The sequence below is a fragment of the Silene latifolia genome, chromosome 3 (genome assembly GCF_048544455.1).
Source record: "Silene latifolia isolate original U9 population chromosome 3, ASM4854445v1, whole genome shotgun sequence".
In the NCBI taxonomy this organism is placed as follows: Eukaryota; Viridiplantae; Streptophyta; class Magnoliopsida; order Caryophyllales; family Caryophyllaceae; genus Silene; species Silene latifolia.
In genome coordinates this window covers 2,845,305-2,872,672 of record NC_133528.1, presented here as the reverse complement: position 1 = coordinate 2,872,672, position 27,368 = coordinate 2,845,305, and the positions used below count along the sequence as shown (strand labels likewise).

At 35.3% G+C, this 27,368-nt stretch overlaps 2 protein-coding genes and 1 long non-coding RNA gene across 4 annotated transcripts; all 3 read left to right on the top strand.

The window, feature by feature from the left end:
• Window positions 1-631: 631 nt before the first annotated feature.
• Window positions 632-7,579, top strand: LOC141646751 (magnesium transporter MRS2-1-like). 2 transcript variants are annotated; one of them, XM_074454687.1, is made up of 6 exons: window positions 632-857; window positions 3,543-4,134; window positions 5,298-5,426; window positions 5,671-6,003; window positions 6,083-6,130; window positions 7,183-7,579. In XM_074454687.1, the coding sequence occupies exons 2-6, from the start codon at window positions 3,562-3,564 to the stop codon at window positions 7,411-7,413; spliced, it is 1,314 nt and encodes a 437-aa protein (XP_074310788.1). In that variant the 5' UTR covers window positions 632-857; window positions 3,543-3,561; the 3' UTR covers window positions 7,414-7,579. The 2 variants fall into 2 exon arrangements, with proteins under 2 accessions (XP_074310788.1, XP_074310789.1); XM_074454688.1 differs by having other exon boundaries at window positions 703-853.
• Window positions 7,580-8,616: 1,037 nt separating this feature from the next.
• Window positions 8,617-12,793, top strand: LOC141646748 (nudix hydrolase 26, chloroplastic). The gene is made up of 6 exons (XM_074454686.1): window positions 8,617-8,873; window positions 8,971-9,021; window positions 11,013-11,105; window positions 11,621-11,715; window positions 12,232-12,346; window positions 12,466-12,793. Exons 1-6 carry the CDS (start codon window positions 8,685-8,687, stop codon window positions 12,529-12,531), a joined length of 609 nt encoding a protein of 202 aa, XP_074310787.1. The 5' UTR covers window positions 8,617-8,684; the 3' UTR covers window positions 12,532-12,793.
• A 1,385-nt stretch (window positions 12,794-14,178) lies between these two features.
• Window positions 14,179-16,091, top strand: LOC141646749 (uncharacterized). The gene is made up of 2 exons (XR_012545599.1): window positions 14,179-15,304; window positions 15,633-16,091. It is a non-coding gene; the product is annotated as an uncharacterized LOC141646749 (long non-coding RNA).
• Window positions 16,092-27,368: the final 11,277 nt, after the last annotated feature.

Here is a 27,368-nt window from a genome sequence, read left to right as displayed (position 1 = left end):
CTGACTTGAGCGTCGGAGTGAGTACGCTTGGCACACATGCCAAGCCCTCGATTCGTTCATTGTTGCGGGAGAGGCCGAGTGGGACGATAGGAGCAAGAAGGATTCAGCTCAAGACATTATTCAACAAGCCACGGGTGGTAACTAATCACTGCTCTGGAATTATACCCGGAACAAAATGGACCTGGCATAGGGAAACAACCAATAAAAAAGTTAGTATCTTAAAATGTGGGTCCAATATAATTACTGAGAAATTAAGATAAACCATTAAAATGCAATATAGCTCAAAAATTTTTGTAGCTTAAAATTACTCCCTCCGTACCACACCAAATGTAATATAGGGAAAAATGAAGTATTTTAAGAAAATGGTGAAAAAAGTAAGGGTAAAGAGGGAAAAAATAGGTGGGGTATGTAATTGTGGGATTAATTTGTGGGTTGGTAGGTGGGGTATGTAATGACATTTTATGTAAATATCAAATGGGTATAGGGATAACTTGGTAATGTTGTGGGTCAAATAAGGAATGTTACCTTTAGTGTGGTAAGTCCGTTTATAGTAAAGGTAAACTAGTAGGAACTAGCTTAGCATTAAACTTGCTCTAACCTCTTATCACGCGTAACGGTTTTACAAGAGACTAACTCGACTTGGAAAATGTCAAGTACACTCAAGTGAGGCTATAGATGGCGCAGCAAGGGTAGTGAACAAGTAACAAGGAGTATTATGACTATCCAAAATTAAGCATCTACCCACCTCAATTAATTTCCTGCCCAATTTCATGAAGAAAAAAATTTCTACCATCTCATCATCGGCGCATCGCCTCCTGATTCCTGTTTCCCGCCGCTTTTCTCGCTAATTCCGGCAGGTTTAATTTTAATTCTTATTTTTTTCGGAGTTTCATCGTTTAATTACCTCAATAATCTTACTGTTTGATTTAATTTCGTTTAATTTATATCTACTAGTTAGATTCGTGCTCAGTAGATGTATGAATTGTGTTATTTTCGACGATTACGCGGCGTGATTATAATTTCATGGTAGATTACTTTAGAACTATAATTAGTTGAATTAGAATTAGAATTATGAATTACGGATGTTGTTGATTGTAAGATGGACTTCAATTTAAGTACGGCAATTCTTGTTTAAGACGGTCTTAACTTAGGACCACTCTCATACCCGGTTAAAATAAAGGTGGAAATAAAGGAAGGTTGTTAGACCGTCTTAAATTAGACCAACTGATTTAAGTATGCTACATCTTGGTAGGTTTGCCTTGTAATTAGTTAGGGGTTTTTCTAACGTGTGCCCTAAGGGCACACATTAATAATCCATATATGATAATATTTACAATATATTCTTATTAAATATGGTAAAAATGAGAATATACTTGAGTATCTCATTTGAATATATTGTAAATATTACCATATATGGGTTATTAATGTGTGCCCTAAGGGCACACGTTAGAAAAACCCGTTAGTTATTTTAGGAAGAATTTTTGGTGAAGTCAAGTAGGGTATTGATAGAAGTAGTGACAGAACTAAGGAGAGCTAGGTAGGGTGGCCGCTTGCCGAATAATGATACTCCCTAGTCTCTAGTCCTGCCAGAATTATTCTCATTTCTATATTCAGTAAGAAAAAAAATGTGATCATCCACTATTGAGGCTAGATAGTTAATTAACTACCACCACTCTCTGCTATGATAATGTTGTCCCAATTCTGTTTAATTCAATGGGTAGTGTACGTAAATCATCAATTTTCCTTAAATTCTTCGGAGGGAGTAAATTGGAAACTTTTAGTTAATTTATTTTTATTTATGGTTTACATTACTTCATTACTCGTTCATTCATCCCTCGGGAACAATTTTGCCTACTAAGTACAAAACCTTGTTCTGCCATTGGATGGAAGTAGTCAGTGTGTTAATCTTTACACCACGTAGGTCAATTGTTGTTTGGGAGTGATGTCTATAGATGGTAGAGTGCTCCCTTAGTGGTCTAAGTCGATTTTTCCACCCACTAAGGTTTATTGTATGATTTGTATCGGTCAATTCGAGAAAATTCCCGGTTTGCATTGCTTGAATGGTATCATTAACTAGGACTCTTTTCGAAAACCGCAAATTATCTGTTCATGTGTTAAGGAACTTGACTATTTGTGAATTGTTATTCTCATTTCTATATTTAGTAAGAAAAAAAATGTGATCATCCACTATTGAGCCAATTCTGTTTAATTCAATGGGTAGTGTACGTATATCATCAATTTTCCTTAAATTCTGTTTAATTCAATGGGTAGTGTACGTATATCATCAATTTTCCTTAAATTCTTCGGAGGGAGTAAATTGGAAACTTTTAGTTAATTTATTTTTATTTATGGTTTACATTACTTCATTACTCGTTCATTCATCCCCCGGGAACAATTTTGCCTACTAAGTACAAAACCTTGTTCTGCCATTGGATGGAAGTAGTCAGTGTGTTAATCTTTACACCACGTAGGTCAATTGTTGTTTGGGAGTGATGTCTATAGATGGTAGAGTGCTCCCTTAGTGGTCTAAGTCGATTTTTCCACCCACTAAGGTTTATTGTATGATTTGTATCGGTCAATTCGAGAAAATTCCCGGTTTGCATTGCTTGAATGGTATCATTAACTAGGACTCTTTTCGAAAACCGCAAATTATCTGTTCATGTGTTAAGGAACTTGACTATTTGTGAATTGTTATTCTCATTTCTATATTTAGTAAGAAAAAAAATGTGATCATCCACTATTGAGCCAATTCTGTTTAATTCAATGGGTAGTGTACGTATATCATCAATTTTCCTTAAATTCTGTTTAATTCAATGGGTAGTGTACGTATATCATCAATTTTCCTTAAATTCTTCGGAGGGAGTAAATTGGAAACTTTTAGTTAATTTATTTTTATTTATGGTTTACATTACTTCATTACTAGTTCATTCATCCCCCGGGAACAATTTTGCCTGCTAAGTACAAAACCTTGTTCTGCCATTGGATGGAAGTAGTCAGTGTGTTAATCTTTACACCACGTAGGTCAATTGTTGTTTGGGAGTGATGTCTATAGATGGTAGAGTGCTCCCTTAGTGGTCTAAGTCGATTTTTCCACCCCACTATGGTTTATTGTATGATTTGTATCGGTCAATTCGAGAAAATTCCCGGTTTGCATTGCTTGAATGGTATCATTAACTAGGAGTCTTTTCGAAAACCGCAAATTATCTGTTCATGTGTTAAGGAACTTGACTATTTGGGAATTGTTATCCTCTTGCTGCTAAAAACACCTTATGTAGGTTTATGCTTTGTTATTCATGTTAGTATGTTAATCTTACTAGGGAATGGGTTTTATACTTGTTGGTAAACGGAGGGAACAAAAGTGTTATATGGCGTCGAGTTAGTGCTAGTCAATTAGACTTCTCTCTTGGTCTTAGAATATTCTTTATAACTATATTGTTTAGGGAAATTAATAGTGCTCACTTCGCATTGACATGGATTTAGTTTCTATTTGATTGCGAAATTCTGAAACCCATTTTCATACATGAGCTACTTTGTTTACCCAGGGTGCTAGTCTCTCTGATAATGGCAGACCTGAAAGAACCCCTCATCTTAAGGAAACCAGCCTCGTCTGCCAACCTTAGAGAGCTGCCTTACAATGCATCTGGATCTGGGCGCCCACCTTTACAAGGGATGGATGTTTTAGGGTTAAAGAAGAGGGGGCAGAGCATTCGATCGTGGATCCGTGTTGATACATCCGGAAACTCAGGGGTCATAGAAGTTGACAAATTCACTATGATGCGTCGCTGCGACCTCCCTGCCCGAGATCTGCGATTGCTTGATCCGTTGTTTGTGTATCCGTCCACTATACTTGGTAGAGAGAAGGCCATAGTTGTTAATCTAGAGCAGATTCGGTGTATTATCACAGCTGATGAAGTTCTGCTTTTGAATTCCCTTGATAGCTATGTGTTGCACTATGTGGTTGAGCTTCAAAGACGGTTGAAAACGTCTGCTACTGATACATGGCACTCAGAAGATATCATGAATCAAAGAAGAGGTAGTAGAAGCTTTGACAATACATCGCCCGATTATTTGCCATTTGAGTTCAAAGCATTGGAAATTGCACTGGAGGCTGCCTGTTCATATCTTGACTCACAGGTTTGTCCATCCCATCTTTTATATTGGCTCAAATTATATATTCTGTGGAGTAGAACATTTATGTGTTTCTTCATTTTATGTATAAATAGGTGTGTCCCTTTAAGCACCATTGGCAGTCTCTCTGCACTTTCGGTCTTCCTTTAGTTGAACGTTTATATATCGTTTAATGCAATTAATTCTAGCCATATGTTGCTAGTTTACTACACAAAAAATAATTCTTCCATCTGCTTTCGGGTGCTGTGCTCATTGATGGTTGGCTCAGTAGCATTTTTGAAATAATGTCATTTTCTTGTGCCTTCCTTTGTTGCATTTTATTCCAAAAGTGAAGCAACTGAGAGTATCATTACCTAGATTCCCGCTGTGTTACCCTAACTCTCCGACACGGGTGTCATGTCTGACACGTATCGAGTGTCAGATACGGCTATTTTGTGCGAATTTTTCAATTTTTTGGTCTAAAGTGAAGTGTCAAAGTGTCGTGTCGGTATCGAACAAGTAGGTGTCGGATACGCGATACGGCAGCTAAGTGAAGTGTCGGAGTAACATAGGATTCCCGTTCTTTCTGTATTTTTTTTTCCGTATAACAGTTAGCTACCAGTCGCTTAGTTGCATGCTATGGTGTGATTCAACTGTCAAAAAGCACCATTTTAGAAATTTGACCAAGAAGAATTGAAGTGTATTTGCTTGATTTCTAGACCCATCAGAAGTCAGAACCCAGGAGTGAAATAGGTCTAATCATCGGCAACTTGAAGAATGAATATAGCTTAACCAATATGTCAGGTTTTTCAATAGCAATCAATATGGGCAATATCGGAAAACGGGAAAGAGAAGCAGCTATTCTACTTCTCATAAATTGACCTCCTCACCTCTAATTTTTAAGACACTTTGTGGTTGCTTCATTTCTCATGCAGGCATCCCACTGATTAGGGAATGCACAAGGTTGTACGGATTCATGCTTATGTGCTTAGAGTCAAAGTATGCACTTCTTTTGATTAATTGTTATGCATCACATCTGTTGTGTTGGAACCTTGTTGAACTGAGAGCACTTCAGGAAGTAATAGTAGATGTGAATGATGATTTAGTAGGTCTACAAGAGCTTTATATCTGAGTTTTAACTGCTGCTTGAGAATCAGCGTGTTCTTACCTTAAGCTTTTGATTTGGCTAGGCATCTGAATTGGAGATTGAAGCATACCCATTGCTCGATGAACTCACGTCGAAGATCAGTACCTTAAACTTAGAAAGGGTGCGTCGATTGAAAAGCAGACTCGTTGCATTGACTCGAAGGGTGCAGAAGGTACTGTTGAGTATTCCCAAATATGGTGTACTGGATGTTCTTTACTATATTGGTCCTATGCTAAATATTCTAACACTGATTCAAATATTTTTTTTAGTCCGGTTACTGTAAATCAATAAGAGAGTGACTTTGTCTAAATGCATTCTAATAAATCAATAAGCTTTATTTTTTCCCAGTCTCGACCTTATCACAAAACAAATCATCTTAATGTAACTCCAGATCAACTTTTTCGCCCTTTTTATAGGTTAGAGATGAGATAGAACAGTTAATGGATGATGATGGAGATATGGCTGAGATGTATCTTACAGAGAAGAAAAGGCGAATGGAAGTACCATTCTATGGTGAACAGTCGGTCTTTGGATTAAGATCAAATGATGCTGCTATTTCTCTTTCTGCCCCAGTTTCTCCTGTTTCGTCTCCACCAGACTCTAGAAGACTCGAGAAATGCTTTAGCTCAAGAAGTCGGCATGAAAGCACGAGGAGCTCAGATAGTGCAACTGAGAGTATAGAAGAGCTGGAGATGTTGTTGGAAGCTTACTTCGTGGTCATTGATAGTACACTAAATAAACTTACATCAGTATGTTGAATCCACTATTACTTTGCATAGTAAGTTTGGATTTAGGATAACTATTTACATGACTTTTTGTTCATTGCAGTTGAAAGAGTATATTGAGGACACAGAAGATTTCATTAATATTCAACTGGTATGTATTTTTCTCTCTGAGAGTTGAAACTTTTTTCTTACTCCTGACCTAGTCATAAAATGAAATTTGCTGGCTCGTATTAAAGCTGAATCGGTGATGCTTAAAACTTTGGCCAGTAAGTTTGCTTGTCATTGATTTAAAATTACACTAGCAGGCCTTAGTTTGTCTCTGAACAAATAATAGCATTTACGTCACTTTATCACATTGGCTATTAATTCTGACTTCCTTTTACTACATTTATACCGCTTCCTTTGACTGGATCACTCAAAATATATTAGTGAAGATACAATGTCAAATACTCTAACTAAGTCACATTTGATTTATTAAAACCAACTATTTTCATATTATCTTTTTAGAAAAATTGTAACTAGATTGTTATTTGTGAGACAAATAAGAGAGGGATTTCAAACCCGGTACAAAATAGCAGTCAAAGTTGATTACAAAAGTCAAAAAGGGGACAATATGAATGGGATTGAGGAGGATCTTTTTAGTTTTTGAACTGTCTTCTCAAATATCAGGGACTCGAGGTAGTCATTTAATGTTACTAGTGATTAGTGATCGACTCATGTACAGCGGCATTCAGATCACAAATGAAATAGATTGGCTCTTGAAATCGTAGTGGTTTTAGATGTCTGTTCAACACTGTAAGTTTATTTTTTTTCACCCTTGCTTTCAAATGCTTCAGTTCGTGTTAGAGCTAGATTCTAAATTTGAGCACTATACTTTGACTGCATGGAACAAAAGGTTTGGTAAGCATCAACCCAAGTAATCCATGTCATCACATTCACAGTGGTTTCAACAGATTTGATAACTTGCAAAATCCTACTATCCAATTGATTTATGGAGTATTGAAGTGTCTTCGAAACTCTGCATCAAAGTCCACTGGTAAAGTCAAAGGCCTAAATAGAAGTTGTGTGGGGGTGGTTATGGTTACTAATTACAAGTCTTCCGTCCTCGACCCTGGAATTAATTTGATATAATCTCTTCAAAACTGAGACACTAATGCAATCATCGTATTGGCGAATAATTAACTAGTTTCTATTGGTATGCAGGATAATGTTCGAAACCAGCTTATCCAGTTCGAACTTCTTCTTACAACAGCAACTTTTGTTGTTGCCATATTTGGTGTCATAGCTGGCATCTTCGGTATGAACTTCGAAATAGCATTATTTGACGATCCAAATGCATTCCAATGGGTCCTTTGGACTACAGGACTAACTGGACTCGTTATATTTGGCTCCTTTGTATGGTTTTTTCGATATAAAAGGCTAATGCCATTGTAAATGCCCTTGTTGCAAGGATATCAGATAATCATCATCATTATTATGATTATCTGCAAGGAATCTTTGTATTGATGCAAATCTTCTGGTATTTGTATTGTTCAATTTTGATTGTAGGGTTACACTCCTATTCCGATTCAATCTATAAATAAACGTCTATTCTCCCAGATTTTATGGCTGTTTTCATGAGTAATGTTTCGTATATAATGTGTCTATCTTTAAGACATGAAACGGCTACTGTCTTACTTATATTGATACTGTCGATATTGATACATATTACGTCTCTTTAAAATTGAATTTATTTCTTCAATCCCGCTTATTTGTTTTCCTATTTTATTTAGGATGCTTATAGTTATTTGATTATCTTTCTATTTTTGTTGAGTAAATTTGGTCACAACAGAAATAATCACAAGTGAGTTGAGCCCATTTACAATCTCTCAGAATTGATTCAGTCAAAACTTCGAACAAGCGTTACTTAACCTATCTCGGAGTTGAGCTTTACCTATTTAGAGTTGGGTTCGAGCTCGACTCTTTTAAACCTAACAAAAAAATATAACTTGCGACAAATTTCAAGTATCAACATGTCATGATACGACCTACATTAATATTTGGCCTATCATCTGTACCATAAAAAAATTTAGAAACGGGGACCTAAACTTGGTACAAAATTTAGAAACGGGGACCTAAACTTGGTACAAGTATGGCAAGTAATCTTTGTTTATATACGATCAATGGATAATATACACATGATGCGACCCAAGATGTGTGAGTCTAGTGGAATTCCAGGGTAACCTCAAAGCCTCCTAAGGAGGAATTGCGAGGTCCTGGGTTCGATTCCCTAGATGAACACTTTCCCGGGGGACGACGCCGGAGAGAGGAATAATCCGCATGGAAAGAACTCACATAGTACATGCAGCGCCTAAGCAGGGTGGGGTTACGTCAGATCCGGGAAGATCCAACCTCCTCGTCATCAAAAAAAAAAAAAAAAATATATACACATGATGCGAATATTCCACGTATAAATAACCGTCGCACCTATTACCGTGGTTCAAACCCCGTCACAAAAAAAAGTAGGATCATACATTTTCTTAAATTTACAAAGGTCCAGCCTGTCCGATAGACCGTTCTAAATCCGCTACCGTGCTTGTCCGTAACCGAAAACTCGTGTTAACTCCCGACCATATCCGACCAGACTAGACCGTATTTGATCATCTCTAATTCGAACAAATGAGTAAATCCAAGAGCTCAATTCCCGTCTCACAAAGTGAAAACGAATGGCATTATGCCGATACCTCTTCTGTAACATTCCACTCCATAATCAACTCTCTATCCGCCATTGTCGAATCTCCACCACCATTCTTTGCTCTTCTTCATCTTCTTCGTCGTCTTCCATGGATTCTCCTCCTCCTCCTCAAGGTTACAGACAGAATGTCGGCATTTGTCTCATTAATCCTTCCAAAAAGGTATTATTCACCATTAATTTTGCTCAATTTTTTGTCTAACCCTAATTTTATGCATATACTTTTGCTCAATTTTGGTTTTTTGGTGTTTTTTTTGCAGATTTTTGCTGCTTCAAGGCTTGATATTCCCGACTCCTGGCAAATGCCGCAGGTAATTGCTCAGCTATCAATATTAATTAATTATTATATAAGACCGTCTTATGATAAGTTACTTGTCGAGTTTGCTTGGTTTAAGGCGCATGGAATTTAGAATTGATTTTTTGGGGGTAAAATCGCGGTTATTTTAGTTTTAGATTGATTGATTGTGAATTTGTGTTATTTTGCTATTTCAGTATAGCCTTACTGTTAGACTCATTTATGTGAAATCAATAGCTAAGATTTTGAATTTGATGGTCACGGGTTTTTACAAGGGGAAATTCTCGTGTTGAACATTGTGATATGAATCTTTGGAACTTGGAAGTGATAGTATGATCAAGGGTTTTAAGTTTTAACAAATGCTTCAATTCCGTGTATTCTAGCTTACATTTGCTGCTCAACTCGATAAATTAAGAATCTATTCTCTGAAGTTCCGGGTGAGGGCAGAGGTTTTATCAGTTCAGATTGAATTGTAATCGGTGATTAATAAATAAAAAACTCTGCTCCCAGCATGAACTTCAGATATTATCGTCGAAAAGATGCATTGAAATTGGCTGTGAACCCATTCCAATATTGGGCTCACAGCCTATTTTGCGTCAATCTTGCTATACCAATGAAGCTATATGTTTTAAATTCTCCATGATGAATGTTGCCATGTATAGTTCTTTAAATATGAACAGCCAATTGGAAATGCTAAAATGACTCGCGCCAGAGTCCAGACTGCCTCTTGATATTATTGAAGTGCTTAATTACGGGTGAGATTTGGACTTCTGAACTCTAAAACTGTCGGCTTAATGTCTCACTTCGATCAGTGGTGGAGCTCTCTAGTCCATATTTATGGGAAGGAAAAGACCAAGGGACATCCTATGGTCAACGTTTCTAGGTCCAAACATGGTGTGTTAGACTTCCACGTTATGATATGGCCAGTCCTTGTATGTGCCAAGTAGCGTCTAGTCATAATCTTGTGAAAACATCGTCACCTATGGGCTATGGCTTGACTTTCATCCCTAGTAGCTAATCATCCTGTCACTGATATAAACATACGAGCTCAGGTGGCAGCGTTTTCGAACATGAACTATAGAATACTTTTGGCAATATTTTTTTGTTGATTTTAATGATAGAAAAACCTAGATCATAATAACACCAGGGAAACTTCTTTGAATATTTGTATTTGCAAAGACTGCTACTTCTACCGTTACATAACTTACATTTGTTCAGTTATCACTTTTGTTCTTCAATACTTTCTTCATTGAAACATTCTAATAGAACTTTTGAGTTGGATTCAATAAGAAAGATTTCTGCAGTCCGCAATATTGCCGGAGAATCCAGAGTAGTACTATTTCACTCTGTTACTTCAGGATCTACAAAGTTCCCATTTCGGTAATTGCCACAAGTCTGCTAAAATCTCTTAACCTCCTTAGACAGAAATACCACATTTTTGCTGGTTCAGATCACTGGTTTCCAAATCAAGTTGTGGCTTTTACTTGTGCCCCTACTTGCCTCGAGCTCCTCGTTGGTACTTCACTATAACCAACTTAATAGCATAGGTTGACCAATTAAACACCAACTGAACGCGTTCAGTTTAATTTGACTGATAAAGGGGCAAGGTACTTTGATTTTTGGTTGATATTAAAAAAAAAAATTCTGCTTTTTGGAAATTCAATTTCAGTTTTCCACCAAGTCCTATGGTCTTGCATGTTATAACTGAAACCCGAACCTTTCAGAGTTATGCTGAATAAACACCTGTTTACCTGTTTTTCTATTCGTCCGGTTCTAGGCCCCTATGTCCATCTTAACAGCATTTTCAAATCTAAGTTTAGACGAAGTAAGAATTAAAACACTTAAATTTAGGAGCCATTATACAATGACGTCATTTCATGCACAAACCTGCACAATTCCCTGTTATCAGTTCTGTTCACGCCTTCACAGTGACCATATTAACTCTTATCTTCTTTTGTTGTTAATGAGAACGGAAGGAACTGACAAAATTTTGCTTTGGGTACACAGGGTGGTATAGACGAAGGAGAAGATGCCCGAATTGCAGCTATCAGGGAGCTCAGAGAAGAAACTGGAGTAACATCAGCGGAAGTCCTTGCTGAGGTATGTATTGCACTATTGCTTTTCATTTTATAAAACTATGCTGTGGATGTGTCATTAGCATAAATATGATTTAAACAGATATTACACGGGGGAACTGCATTTCTATTTTTTTCTATATTTATGTGGTAAGGAGTTAGAGGCGGTGAAGGAGCCCATCTCTTTGGCCGCTTAGTGGACGATAAAAGGAACAAAGTGAATATAGGAAAGATTTAAAGGAGATGGCCTCCTTACCTCCCATTCCCTTTCCCTCCCTCCCCTTAATCCCTCACCCTCCTTTCCTACCTCAACTCGTATCGAAACAAAGGCAGTCAAGGCAATGTCAGAAAGGCTTGTGAAACTTGAAAGGTGTTAATTTGAAGTTCCCCACATTAATTAATTTGCCATGTGATAATCAGAGTCGCAAATACAACTTTGCCATTGAAGCCGTTTCATTTGTGTAACATTCATGTTTTGCAAAATTGGACTGTCCTTTAGAACTTTTCTGGCAATTTTTTGACATTCTTTTGCTGAAACAGGTACCGAATTGGTTGACTTATGATTTCCCACCAGATGTTAGGGAGAAACTAAATCGTCAATGGGGATCAGACTGGAAGGGGCAAGCCCAAAAGTGGTGAGTTACTGTGTTCTTATGCTGAAGATTTAGAGGTCCACAACTCCACATCAAAGATTAAACCACATAGATAAGCGGTAAACTCACCAATAGGTAGTGCTTATGTGAGTTGATTGGACCTTGATTGTTGTGGCTAGCGTATATCGGTTTGATGGGCTCCCATCTCTGAAGAAAAATATATATTTTCCTTTTCTTCCCGCGTCGCTTACATAGTTGAGTACGCTGTCTAGGTCACCCTTGGTGACTATAGTGAATAAGATTGTATACAGAGGAATGTCAACCCAAATCCCAGGTGGAGACCATATATACAATTGGTGGAAATTTACGTCTTTCTGTGTGTGTTGTGTGTGTGCTCGCGCGTGAGTGCGTGTGCGTGTGTGTGCGCGCGTGCGTGCCTGCGTTGATGTTAAATCACGTAGAACTTGCAGAGAAACATGAATCTGTGGAGTTTATCACTTTATTAATGACTTTCTGTTGTGAAAAGAATTGAGTGATGAATCTATCATCGGTGAGCAGGTTTCTTCTGAAGTTTTTGGGAAACGATGATGAAATCAATTTGTTAGGTGATGGCAAAGAGAAACCTGAGTTTGGCGAATGGGCATGGATGTCTCCTAAGCAAGTTGTGGAGCGGGTGAGTCTCCCTTTGTTTTGAATTAATGACTTTTAAGTTCTGACTTCTCTCACACACTTAATCCGAATGTTTATATTGTTTACCATTTTAATTTTATCGTTTGTGGATTTATTATGCAGGCAGTCGACTTTAAGAGGCCTGTTTATGAACAAGTTTTCAAAGCCTTTTCTCCGCATCTTCAGTAAGGCCCCTTGTTTTCCTCATTAGCATATTTACAATAGTGTCAGCCCCATTGTCTGACTTGGATCTCTCATAAGCGCTTGTTTAGTTGTTTCCCGGGTGAGACTAATATAGATAAGTGTCAAGGTTTGGTTGAACACTGATTTGAGAGATTGTACACGTATAACGGCTGTCTTTCATGTTATATGTCGTTCGCTAGCTATCTGTTCAGAAAAACTAACTGGTCTTTTTGCACTCGTAATAATAATTTAACTGTTTGTGAAAGTATATTTTTTGCTTTGCAAGTTTAATTTTCGTTGTGGTTAGAACCGACTAATTATAGCGTTTATAGGCGAGAATTTGGTATTGTAACCTAGAAATGTTATAAAATGTACTTTAATTAATTAAAGCCCTAATCCGATTAATCCTTCCAACATCTATTTCGCCGATCCGGTAGAGACGGGCGGTAAACAACGGACTCCAATAATAAATCACCACCAGCACATTGATTATCAGACCCCTGGGGTAGGCGAATGAGTAAGTAGGGCGACAGTCTGCAAGGGAGAAAGGTGTGCGAGGGAGATAGCCAGAAAGGTGTAAAAGACGAAGGTAATAAGGGAATGGGTTGAACATGAAGGGTTGAACATGAAGGAGAAGAGGGAGGAAGTTTGCTGGTGCCGTTGGCTCGAGCCGATTTACCTTGCAAATTTAATGGCCCGGAAACCCTTATACACGACTTGTTCACGAACCGTTTACACAAATTCTTAAGATATGTCTTAAACTTTAAACGAGTTAAAAAGATAGATGAGGCAAAAACAGAATGATTGAGAGTCATATAATCTAAATGGGTAGAATCCGACTCGTTTTAAGCTTAAAATGGATATCCGTATTAAGTGAGACCAACCCAACCGTCTAAAATAGGGGTTCCCTCTCTTTAAAGGGTAAGGCGGGGTCAACTGGGTTGGGTGCAGGTTGGGGTAGTTCAGGTCGGTCAATTACGGGTTTGCAAGAGTTTAGGTCATATTTGGGCCAATGATGATCATGTTCTTACAAGAACATCAATCATAAACATTTTTGGGTCATGGAGATCATCTGTCCCACTTTTATGTCCCATCTTGTGTCCCATTTCATTAAGATCTTGACACATCACACTAGAAATAATAAAAATGGTAATATTATATCTCTCATTACGAGAAGTAATGGGACACGAGATGGGACATAAAATGGGACAGAGGATCTGCTCTGATTTTTGGGAGGCTTATTTCGGATCACGCATAAGTCCTTAATTCAGGTGTCGATAATCGATATCCATTTATTCTGATGAGATCGTTCGTATTGGGTCAGTTTGCCATGTCTAGGTAAGGAAGGATTTTAGCCAAAAGCCAATAATATTAGACACGTGCAAGTGTAATTTATTTATTTATTTATTTTATTCTACTGAATAATTAATTTCCTTGTGAATATTTTCTTGTTCTTAATTATGGAAAGATTTAACCCATCTCCTAGTTTCACTTGAATTCCTAATTCAAGAATATTACCATAAAAAAAGTTCCTAAAACAATTAAGCTTGGGCAAGCTCTATCTCATGCACTATATATATATGCACGAACTAAAACCTGTATACCATGTCCGTCTTAGGAGAGACTTATTATTATTATTGAGTTTATTATTAGATCATCTCCATACGGCATACACACGCCATTAGTTGCTAATGGAGGTGCATAGAGAAAGCACGACAAAAGATGATATGTGTAAGCTACCATCCCTAGTTGAAGCACCATGGTTGATTCTTATTCACGAGAATGACAAGTCTGAATTCGAAGATCAAACAGAAGACGAACCTGAGCTCGAAAATTATCAAACATTCTGTATGATGAACAATAAATCCTACACTAAGAAAATTGTCGAGTTAGATGGTAAGTCCATTCTTGCTTCCAACCAAGGCTGGTTAATCCTACAAGAACGGATTAACCCATCGAAATACTCTCTTTGGAATCCGGTCACCCTACAATGTTTAGTTCTACCCGAGTTAGTTGATCAACCCGAGGAAGAAGAACGGCCACGCATCTGCATATTCACATCACCCCCTGATGGCGATGCCCTGTGTGTTCTTTTGTTGTTTTTTAATGGCCCCCTAGTGTTTTTGTGTTGGCCTACAACGAGGGAAGATTGTAAGTGGATCAAACGAAGTCTCGAGCATGATGGACAAACTGTTCAAATTTATATAGCTGCTGCTCTTAACGGAGACATATATGGATACGCTTATTTATATCGTAATGGTGGTGTTTCAAAGGCCGTCTTTGCCCATATAAAGGTTACTGATAGTGATAGTGATAGTGACTCGAATTTGATCCTTTTCGAACCAATGGAGATACAAATTCCATACCAGTGTATGATAAAATTCAGAAATTACAGCCAATATAGTAGTAATTATCTGGTTGAAGTTCGTGGTGTATTGTAGGCTGTACACGTAATGAAGCGACAAGTGCATGTGATGGAAGATTATGACATCGTGAAGACCTATGTTTGGAGATTGGATTTCTCGCAAATGAAGTGGATTCAGGTGGAATCGTTAGGAGATTGTGCGTTTTTATTAGGCTATGGTGGTTGTACTTGGTGTTGGGCAGACGACTCTTGCTCGGGTATTGAAGGGAATTGTATTTACACGACTTACCCACGGAGTCTAACCGTGCATCAATACCGCCTACAAGACGATAGTTACATTTTCTTGTCGCCGTATTCCAATCTACTCCAAAATTGGTTTAATCCAATTTGGTTCATGCCCCACAATCCTACAAGGTTAGATCCTATTAGTCTATTACTATTCTGTTTCGGAAAAACATTATAGAATATCAGTTATCCGTCTTAATGTTAAAACGGCTCAATTATCATCCCACTTGCACACAAGTAAGACAAAAGTTTCACTTTTTCCTATGCAATCTGCTTTTGTCTAACTCATAAAATTTGACCCGTTTTACGCTTAAGACGAAATACACCAATCTCAAATGAGAATTTGTGAAGAAGTTATACATACAAGTTTTTTTTTTTTTTTTTTTTTTTTTTTTTTTTTTTTTTGTATAGCATAAACTTATCAAAACCATTTACAGTTTTTTGGTGAAATTGACAGGATATCGCCGGAGAAGCTTATCACAGAAAACGTGAAGGATATTGAAAATACTAAGCATGTGGAAGAGTTGGAAGAGACGAAAATGGATCGACCAGCATCGTCGTTAATTTGTAAGCTTCCTTCAGACATGCTGATATCAATAACCAAGTATTTGCATTTGTTCGACTACATGAATCTCCGCACCACTTGCAAGATGTTGCGTTCTAACATTCCTCGCCCCCAATGGAGATCCAATAGTTCATATCCTCTATTCATGTCACTCAAGAACACCAACGGGGCCTTTGTGAACTATGTGATCCATGTCAAAATATATGTCGCACCATCATGACACCACATTCACCCGATTTGGTATCAACAATCGAGTTTTGTAAGGATGGTTGGTTACTTTTGCGAATTGAGGAAAACTCCTTACAATGCTTTAACCCTTTTAATAGGAAAAGCTATAAATACCCTACGGATGATTTGAATGTCACCGTTTCAAGTTTAGCATTTTCAACATGTCCTACTTCGCCTGATTGTCTGACCGTTGGAATTGATGTGTATAAAAATCGGGTAAGGATACTCTACTTTCAAGCTGGAAATGACCGGTGGGAGTACACGATAATATTGTGTGCGAACCTGGTGAGGTCATTGAATTTCAAAGTAATTTCAATTCCACAAATATTATCCTACAACCAGTTGTATAGTATCATTGTACAACCGCCTTAAAGTTGTTGAGCTTTTATACACAGTTGTTGAACTATTTTACAAGTTATTGAGCTTAATAATTATTCTATTGAGCTCAATAACTTTGTACCATAGCTCAATAATTTTATTAATAAAACTCGACAACTTTATAATAAAGCTCAACTACATTGAATATGTTGTATGTACAGCCAGTTGTATAATCCATTAACTGTTTCAATTCTAGCCCCAAGTACCATGACGGAGCATTTTATTTTCTCGGTGTGGAAGGTAACCTCGGAGTTCTTTGGATGTTGGACGGAGAATGGAATTGGTGGGTTTACGACGGTCCAATACTAGAAAACATATCACTAATAAATTCATGCTATTTAGTTGAACTTGACGGCGAACTAATATGTGTTTTCATTGAAAAAGACGGAAAGAGCGTTCAAGTGTTCAAGTTTGATACTTTCGGCGAGGAGTGGATCGAATTAGACGATTTAGGGGAATATATGTTATTTGTAACTCAGGCATCGTCATTTTCGGTAAGGGTATCCACAAAAGATAGCAGCAGTATGAAGAATAGAATTTATCTACCAAAACGCATCGATGATGAAATGGTATTCTATTCACTCAACACCGGCATGTATCACACTTCAGGCAACCAACATTGTAGCAAGGATTTTTACGGCATGAGGTCACAATCATTTTGTTGTTGGTTATAATACATTTTCTAGTTTATTTTACTAAGTGATGTTGGCTTTAATTCTTTACGATGTTTTTAATGAATTGATGTTTGCTAGCAAAGTTGGCTATCGATCATGAAAGGGTTTCTATTTTGTCCTCCTTCATATTTTAATACTCTCTTTGTCCAATTATTTGTTTGCATAAAATTAAAATACCCCTAAAAAAATAATAAAGACAAACAAAATATTTTGGACGAAGGGAGTATCTATTAGACTAACTCCCTATATTTTAGAGTGTCTTTATTTGTTTGAAAGTCGTGTTTTCATTGCGGTAACCCAAAAGAAAAGAGCAATTTACAAGATAATCCTTAAATTTGTATACACCAATTGTTTCATAAGACCAATCTTATAATAAGACGAGCTCAATTAGACATAAGCCCAAATTTCATTCACATTTATCAGGATCTTCTCTCTCTACTAGGCTACTCCCAAGTCCCACCTTCATCCTTGAGTCGTAGCAATGTCTGCCATGTCCCACCAGAACCCGATTCATGTGGCCTGCCATCCGGTTTAATGGAATGCAAAATCATTAACAACGATATCAGAATTAGTGACCATATTATGCTATGTCACTCATCAGTTGGGGTCCTAATTTAGCAAACAGCAATTTTCCCTTGTGACGGTCATAATTTGCGACGGGCAAATGTGACCACTTTTGATAAAATTTAACCACTCAAGTATTGTTCATAAAATGTTACTTATAAAAAAATGGTTACATTTTCTCATAAAATGGTGACATTTGGCCCGTCGCAAATGTGGATAGTGTTTGTGACGGAATAGTACCCTTCACAAGGGAGAATTTGCGTTTAGCAAATAGATAATAGATTCAATAGAAATTAGGGGAAATTGTTAGTAAGTGTTGAGAAAGATAAAGAGTTTTGGGGTAAAATGATATATGAGAAAGGTAATAATAAATTAAAGAAAGGTCGGAAATCTGGGCAAGTAGGCTATAAAAATAAGATAGGGGTAAATCGGTTATTTTTTGACAAAATTCACTGGAAACGTCATCGTGGTGCAATTTTCAAAGAAAATTGATATTTACATCAGAGCCTTAATCCCAAAATGATTTGGGGTCGGCTGACATGAATCATCTTTTAGAACCGTCCATACGTGAACGCACACCTCAAAATGCGAATAATAAAGGGACAATGAAAAACAAAAGATTTTAAAGTCGAATTCCGCATTTCTTTTATAAAAACTTAAAATTTAAAGCGATAGAAAAGATTAAAACGAAATTGTATGTAATGCGAATAGTGGCTTGTGGCTTGTGGCTTCTGGCTTGTAATAGCTTGTGTATCTCATTTATAATAATGATGGATCCGAAAGATACTTCGTCAGTCAGAGTCAGGCATAGCTTATACTGTAGTTTTCTTGTGTATTGCAGATATACTGATGTACCCTGGCTATATTGAGTACACTGTATATGGTACATTGGTATGAGTTGGGAGTTGGGTGAAAGGTGCTTTCCTGAATTAATAAAGTAACCCTTATAACTAAGGACATGCCTAATGCCACGGCCTTTACCAACTGCATGGCTGCACCACGGAGTTGGCTTGATAAGAGTCCATGTCGTCCATCCATCAACCATTGTACCATATAGGCTCAGATCGGTCATAGTTGTTTATGTATCAAAATGTATATGAACTTAACTATCCATCAAAGGTTATGCCCATACCTGACTGTAATAAGATTCTCCTCGACTTATGTTATAACACAAGAAGTCGACAACTCCATGAACGAAATTTTAGAGATCCTTCATAGTCTACAGACTACACAGTACTCCATACTATTTTCGGTAATTAGTCGCAATCTAATAATAAGCACCTGGTCCAAACAACCAGTGAACTAGCAGTTTCCTTCCCTATAATTATTCTTATATCCTTCCTATAATTAGAATATTGAAACTGAATTCTATCAGATTTCTGAAAAAATTTGTATCCATCAATTTATGTCCTTGGTGGCCCTTGTGCCTGGCAACAAGCACCACCGCCAACTGACACACCCATCTCCCATGACCGCCAACTGCCACACACACCTCTTACCACCCTTACGCCGACACTGGCTGGATTTTAGGAGGTGGGGTTGGCATTTTTTATGGTGGGGCTTGGGCTTGACAAGGGTGGGATTGGCAGGGACGCCCGCGTCAGTGTAAGGGAGTTGCAATGGTCTTGGTTGTGAGTGCTGATGGTTTTTGTTGTGTTTGTGAGTATGTTAATGGTGGTTATTCTTCTTATGTTTTACTAACCAAACAACCACACAAATCAAAGGGAATCCTATTCCATTCCACTCCCTTACCCTTTCCTAAACCAAACGCCCTTGAATAGTTAAGTTCACGGATATAAGAGAGAATTTGCATAACAAAGAGGTATATGGTAGAAAATAGGAAAACTGGAGGCTACATCAAATAAAAACCCTTACAAAAACAAAAATGATATTATACTTGCTTCTATTTGGCAACTGACTATTTTTTTACTTTACTTGCAGGAAAGGACAGACAGGACAGACTTTGGGAGAGGGAGACTTTGGGAGAGGGAGCGGCTAGAGGAGGCGGCATGAGAGGAGTGGCTAGAGGAGGCGGAGGCGGCAGGGGAGTGGCGGCTAGAGGATTTTTACGGCATGAGGTCACAATCATTTTGTTGTTGGCTATAATACATTTTCTAGTTCATTTAACCAAGTGATGTTGGCTTTAATTCTTTAAAAGTTTTTAATGAATTGATGTTTGTTAGCAAAAAGTTGTTTGCTGGTCCTAAACAAGTCGATGGCCAGATTATTATGGCTTCTATTTTGTCCTTCTTCATATTTTAATAATCCCCCATAAAGAATAAAAAAGACAAACAAAATGTTTTGGACGAAAGGAGAATCTATTAGACTATTACTCCCTATATTTTAGAGTGTCTTATATGTTTGAAGGTCGTGTTTTCATTGCCTCGACACAAAAGAAAAGAGCGATAAAAGAGCAATTTACAAGATAATCCTTAAATTTGTATAATATGCATAACCTTATGAATTTATGACAATTTACCCCCCGACTCATAACCTTTGATATTTTTGGTTATTTTTACGTTACTCCTGCATTCTTTGAAACACCATATTTGTTCTCAAACGTAACGCTCACTCGACCTTCCAATAACTTTCTTCCTGTTTGAACTCATTTCTTCATCTTCCTTCCTGACCGATTGTCATCGCATAATCATCCTATATATGATTAAAACACTTTAAATGTTTGGTTGAGTTAATAGCTAAGTTAATAGGCCAACTAAAGTGACAATTTAATGGAGATTATTAATAAGACGACGATAGAGATGAAACATAAAATTAAGGTACACTATAAAATATACCTTAAAGTAAAAACACAACCAAAAACTTGCATTATTAAGAACATGTAATACTTGTGAGTTATATTTTAAGAAAATATACATATTTGATTGGAAGGGAGGGAGAATAAGTTAAATAAAAAAAAATATTATGAAATTTGGTCCGTTTATTCATTTCAGCAAGTCTTGCTTATGACAGTACTATCCGTCTTAAACTTAAAGATGAATTAAATCTCTCTCCATATTGGTATATAAAACAAATCTTTTACCTTTTCTAAAACATTCTACTTTTGTCTTATTCACCCAAATGTATATATTTGACATATCTTAAGCTTAAGACATGTCTTAAGCTTATTCACCCAAATGTATATAGTTTTCGTCTTAAACTTAAGAAAGAGAAATGTACAGTAATAATTGAGGTCGCTCCTTATGCTCCTGATGTGATGCAAATTTCCGCTCTTTTACGAAATCATTTCCCTATTTGCTTAATTGGGTCAGTAATTTGTTCGGAGCATATTCATATTAAATGCCACGCTTCATGGAAATCAAAACTGAGGGCTTCTGCCGGGTGATTTTTCAAGGATAGGAATGGTGTTATGTGTCATGTTGGACAGAGTACTTTCTGGGCGAAGACTGCTCTTCAAGCTGAGGCTATTGCTTTGAAGTCTGCTTGCCGGGATGCCATCTCTATGGGATATCGACATATTTATGTTATCTATATAACCACAATTTACTAAACGTTTGCCACAAATTATTAGTATTTTGTCCCGAATATTACTACATTTATTAGTGTTTTGTCAAAATTATTGTTATTATTGTTGTTTTCGATTTTTTATTTTCTTTTCTATTATACTCCCCCGTCCCTGTAAAAACAATTAAACTACATAATTAATTCAAACTAAAAGAAGTTTATCAAAATAGAAACGATACATGAAAAATCTGTCATGTATCATTGTTTAATTATGATTAAGCTATAGATTAATTTTTATCTTTTAGAATTAAAATAAGGCGATTGTCTGCTCTTAGAAATTTAGTAGTTAACTAGTATAGATCCTGTGCAATGCATGCACGATGTTTATAGAGTTTTACCTTATAACGTTTTAACGTTTCTTATCACAGTAGTTTGATTTGAGAAAATAAAAATAAACAATATAATTAATAAAGAAATTTAATTAATGAAATAAAACGTGTATTCTACTTGAATTTTTACACAAATTAATGATATTGAATTATGATTTTTTTAATAGCATATCTTTTAACTACGACTTATCTTAGAGAGAACAAAATTTTATAATAAAAAACCTAAAGGCAAATCTTAAATATAAAATAAAATTATATCAATAAATAAGAAATTACTTCTTGACTTGTAATCTTGAGTTTTTTGATTTTTTTTCCGTTATACTCTTGCATTCTTTGAAACACCATATTTGTCCTTAAAAAGTTGGGTACCACGTGCAAAATGGCAAAGTTTGAGAATACTATGTGAATTTTTCGCTAATTTAAAAGCACACAATTAATATTGTTAATGTTAAATAAAGAATTTGTTATAAAATAAGGAATAGAGAAGAAATGGTAGAGAAAACTTAGGTAGAAATAGGCAAATAGATTAAGAGAGGAAGGAGAGTTAAGCAGTGATGACAGTCAACCCTAGAAATGGCGACCAAAAAACTGGCACTGCAAATGGTGTGAGCAGAGATTTTACACACAACAGGAACTTACAGATCATGCGCTTATACACGGATTGACAGGGTATGAATTTTTTGTTGATTTCATCAGGTTTTGTGTATTTTAAATTGGGATTTTTATTGTACGATTCTTCCCCAATTTTCTGTTAATTTCAGTTTTTTAGGTCAGTTTTTTACGCCAGACGATTCGAATTGTAATTGTTGTTGGATTGTGAAAAGAGGTTGATAAGCAATAATAGTATTGTTTCCCGATCAATAAATACATCCCCTTCTATTCAACTTGTTTTTTAACATCTTTAATTTTGCAACAACTGATCAATAATAGTATTGTTTTCCGATCACTTTGTGTTCTTATGCCGGTGCCCCGGCAGCCGATAGGCCGGCACCCACCACACCACATCAATTTCTGCTCCATTTTTCAGATGTTTTGCGGCCGGTCCCTACCTCGGTCGCCGCCTCACCGGCAGACGCTCCCTCCCTACGTTTTTGCCTTTTTGAATTTTTCCCTTTCCCCTTTTGTTATTTTGTTTGTTTTGTCTTGCTTTGAGTCGATGTGTCGATAATTAGAACTAGGAACAAGTCTACAAAACATATCTTACAATAATATTAAAAGGGGTAGCTTCAACACCAATCTAACTGTCACGTGACACATGTATGATGCATGCTTTTAGATGACTACAACACAGGGAAGGAGCACAGTTTGGGCCGGATGGGCCATGGCCCGGGTAGCCCTAGATAAATCTATATAGATGTGTCTAATTCATAAAAGCAACAATGCATAATTTGGCGGAGATGGCAGACTTGTCTAGGTCCTACCCTTATGGATAAGGGAGGCCTGGGTTCGAATCCTGCAATATGGATTTTTTTTCTTTGGATTTTGTGCATACTATTCCATTATTATAGTCTTATGTTTGTCTCGCTAATTTACGCGTCACTTAATTAAACTTTGATGAGTCATGAGAGTGTCAACAATTTAAAAAACTTATGTCTAATCCTTGAAGATTAAACTCAAATAAGCTTATTTAAAACTTGTACGCTTTTAATAATAGCTATATAAAAAACTTATGCTTAATCCTTTGTGTTTCTAAATCGGCCCCCTTACTTTTTCATCCTAGCTTCGTCCCTGCTACAACAAGTCTACAAAACATATGTATACGACTTAGAAAAGTAAAAAAAAAAAAATTAATTTGACTTTTCCAGTTCTTCTTAAATCTAATGTCAAAGTACTAAACAGCGGTTGTTAATGAATCTAGCCGTTTTCCATAATAAGTTAAATAACATTCAAACAATAAATTCAAACCATTCAGTTTCTGCAATAATTATTATTATTATTATTATTATTATTATTATTATTAGGTTTTATTATTGTTATTATTAGTATTATTATTAATAAGATTATTATTAGACTAGTAATTAGAATACTATCCTATATATTGCTCACACTTTTACACCATCTTAGAATAGAATTAGACTAGTAAATTCATCTTTCTCTCAATATATTGTAGAACCCTAATATTTTCCTCTCTCATTTTCATTCAATAAAACATTGTAATCTTTCTTTAATTATTAGTTGAATTCCTCTTTACTTCATCCAAGTTTTTCATTTTCTCAATAGTTTACATTTAATATTTGGGTTGTAATTTGAAGATAAGCCCTGGATGAGAACTACTCACACATGTTTAGTAATGAAAAACCAACAATAAGATGGGACAAAATACAAACAAGTGTGGTAGTTCTCATGTAGGGCTTAGGGGGATCTCGGGTCGGTAATGGGTAGGGATGTCATTGGGGCGGGTTTAAGTGTTTGTAAAATTGCTCCTATGAAAGGTTGGGGTGTTTTAATGGTTGTCACTTTCTTGCACATGAAGTGTTTGTAGAATTGCTCCTATGAAAGTTTGAGTATTTTCTCACATGTTTGGTTATCTTGGTGTCTATACTAGTGGATGAACAATCTTGGTGTGTAGACTATTGAATGATCTTTGTGTATGTGTGTGACGAGTTTTAGTTAATCGTATGAAAGTTGGTTAATGAATTATAGGTGTCCTAATACATTAGGTATAATTCCTTGACTATTTGTCTCTCATTTCCCATATTTACCTTGTTTTATGCCCAATGATCCAAGTGAACCCGAAAGCTCTAGTCTTTCTCATATTGATCAATTACAATCTTATTTAGTCAAATTTTATATTTATTTGCACCTTAGTTTACCATTAATCAAACCTCCTTCATTTATTAGGCTAAATTGGGACTTAAACAGACTATACACCCCCGCCATCTTTGTGTTCGACAGCAGTCGAGCAAGTCTGGGGTAGGGTCTTCGTCAACTGGCCTGGTGAAGGTGAGGACGGTGGTGGACACGAAATCGATAACGATCCGGGTAAAGGAGCGTAAGCGTGAATCCATATAAAAAGGATTTATCTGGGCGAGACTGAGCGACAGTGTCGAAGAATCATCAAGACTGGTCAGAAAAACAAAATTTGTGACAAACGAAACCAAATTTAATTGACTGGAATTTAATTGAAAGCCTTAATCATAAAACTTAATTGTACCCTAACATAATAATCAATACTATATATTAAATCCAGAAACCAAGGGACTTCAATGTAATTAAAGAAAGTTATACAAATTAATTATACTATATAGTTTTAAATCACTAGCACAGTGTGATGGACCCAATTAAGGGATCTCAATGCAAATATTATATAGCTTGGGTTAAAATTAAATCATATAGAAGCTTAATAATTTTCCTAAACATTTGTAAGAGACTAAAACATGTCAATTTCCTTAAAATAAAATAATTAATTAAGATGGTCAATTTCCTAAAAATAAAATAATTAATTAAGATGGTCAATTTCAAGGAGACTCAAAGAAAGAAGATCTTGGTAATTTTACTAAATATTTATAGAAGACTGGAAGATGGTTAATTTCCTTAAAATAAAATAATTAATTAGTATAAACACACACATTTATGGTATTAATTATTAATCATCATAAAATTACATATTAAATTTAAAATCTATTCAATTTTATTAACCTTTATAGTTTATTATATGTATAGAGATGTTAATCTATATATATATATATATATAAAAGAGAGTTTTTTCGAGCGATCTGAGAGCGTCCACATCATCAAAAATAAATTTAGGAAAGTATAATTTTTGATGTAAAAAATAAAGTGGAAAATCTTTTAATTATTATAATATGTATATTTCCTAAATTATATTCAAGTGATATTTCCAATTTTTATATCAAACTTTTACATTTCATTTGGCAAAAAAATATCGTTAGAAAAATTATGAAAATAGTATAATTAGCTTTGTGTTAAAAAATGCTATCATTAGAGCATAAATTTCATATTATTTGCACATATTAAAGATGGTGTACTTCTTAATACGTAAAATTGTGTACTTTTTAGTATGTTTTGTCCCACATTAGAAAATAAGTAGGTGTGGTGAATATACTACATATAAATAGTAGAATTTTCCCACATCGAAAGATTAATATAAGGTGATGTGATCCTATGATTATAAATAGGATGCATATTTGGAACTTATGTATCCACCCAAAAATTTTTGAGTCTCATAAATATGGTTTTAAAGAGCTCTTAAGATTTTCTATCATTATCTACAATAATGATATAAAAAATAAAGTGAAAATCGTTGGGAACTACCCGGGAAAGAGTTAAGAACATGAACAAGAAAATCAAAAAATAACTAAAGGTTTTACTAATAGTAGTCTTCTGACACAATACAAATCTAAAGATTTTACTAATGGTTGTCTTCTGAATGCAGTAATAGAGCGTTAATGAGCGTTATATGTACGCGTAGAGATCCATATCTAATGATCGAGACTAAGTGGTTTTACTTTCAAATAAAAATAATATGTATACAATAGTGGTTTTTTAAGAAGAGACATGTATTTCTTGGTATGTTATATCTTTCACATTGAAAAATAATGTAGGCATTATGAACATACTACGTCTAGATAATAATTATGTATCTCACATTGAAATAATAGTATACGGTAGGGTGATTCTATAAATATAAATAGGAGGCATCCTTGAAACTTAGATATTAATCCAAATTTTTTTGATATAAAAGATATATACTTTTTAGTATGTTATATGTCCCACATTGAAAAATAATGTAGGTGTTGTGAATATATTATGTATAAATAATAGAAGTGTCCCATATTTATACATTTTCTATATTATATTAAAGTGATGTTTATAATTTTGATATAAAAACTTTATATTTCATTTGAAAAAAAATTATCATATGAAAATTATATAATTAGATTGTGACAAAAAAATGTTATCATTAGAGTGTATATTGTATTGTATTTTATTTCTCATTATTAAACCAAGTTGATATCAAAGTAAGTGCAAAAAAAAAATGGTGTATTTAGTATGTTATTTGTCCTACATTGAAAAGTAACGTAAGTGTGGTGAATATACTATGTATAAATATTAGAATTGTCCCACATCGAAAGATTACCATAAGGCATGGTGATCTTATAATTATAAATAGAAGTCATAACCCAAAATATTTTGATTCCCTTAAGTATTGTCAGAGATAACTCTTAAAAGAGTTTGTATTACTGTCTCTACAATAATGATTTCTAACATTAGTTAATGTTTGGGAAATCTTTTAGTTATTATAATATATACTATGTATTTCTTATTTTATATTCAAGTGATGTTTCTAATTTTTATATAAAAACTTTTAAATTTCATTTGACAAAATAATGTCGGTAAAAAAATTATGAAAATAATATTATTAGATTCAGGGTAATAAATGCTATTATTAGAGTATATATAGATTTCATATAATTTGCACATATTAAAGATGGTGTATTTCATGATATGTTATATCTCCCACATTGAAAAATAATATAGGTGTGATAAATATACTAGATATAAAAAATATAATTTTCCCACATCGAAATATAGCATAAGGTGGGTGATTCTATGAGCATCCTTGGAACTTAGACATCAATCCAAAATCTTTTGAGTTGCTTAAGTATTGTCTTGGAGAGCTCTTAAAAGTTTATATCATTATATTTTCTACCTATAGATTTTATATGTCCCATATTGAAAATAATGTAGGTGTGGTAAATATACTATGTTTAAATAATATAATTAGAATTGTGTTAAAAAATATTCTATCATTAGAGTATATATAGGTTCTTATCATTTGCACATATTTTAATTATGATAAAAAATATAGAAAACAAACGCCCATGGTAGCATGTGTAATCTATCAAAGTTCAAGGTTACCATGAGAAATTTCCAATATTATAATGATATAGTTAATTAAATTTGCATTT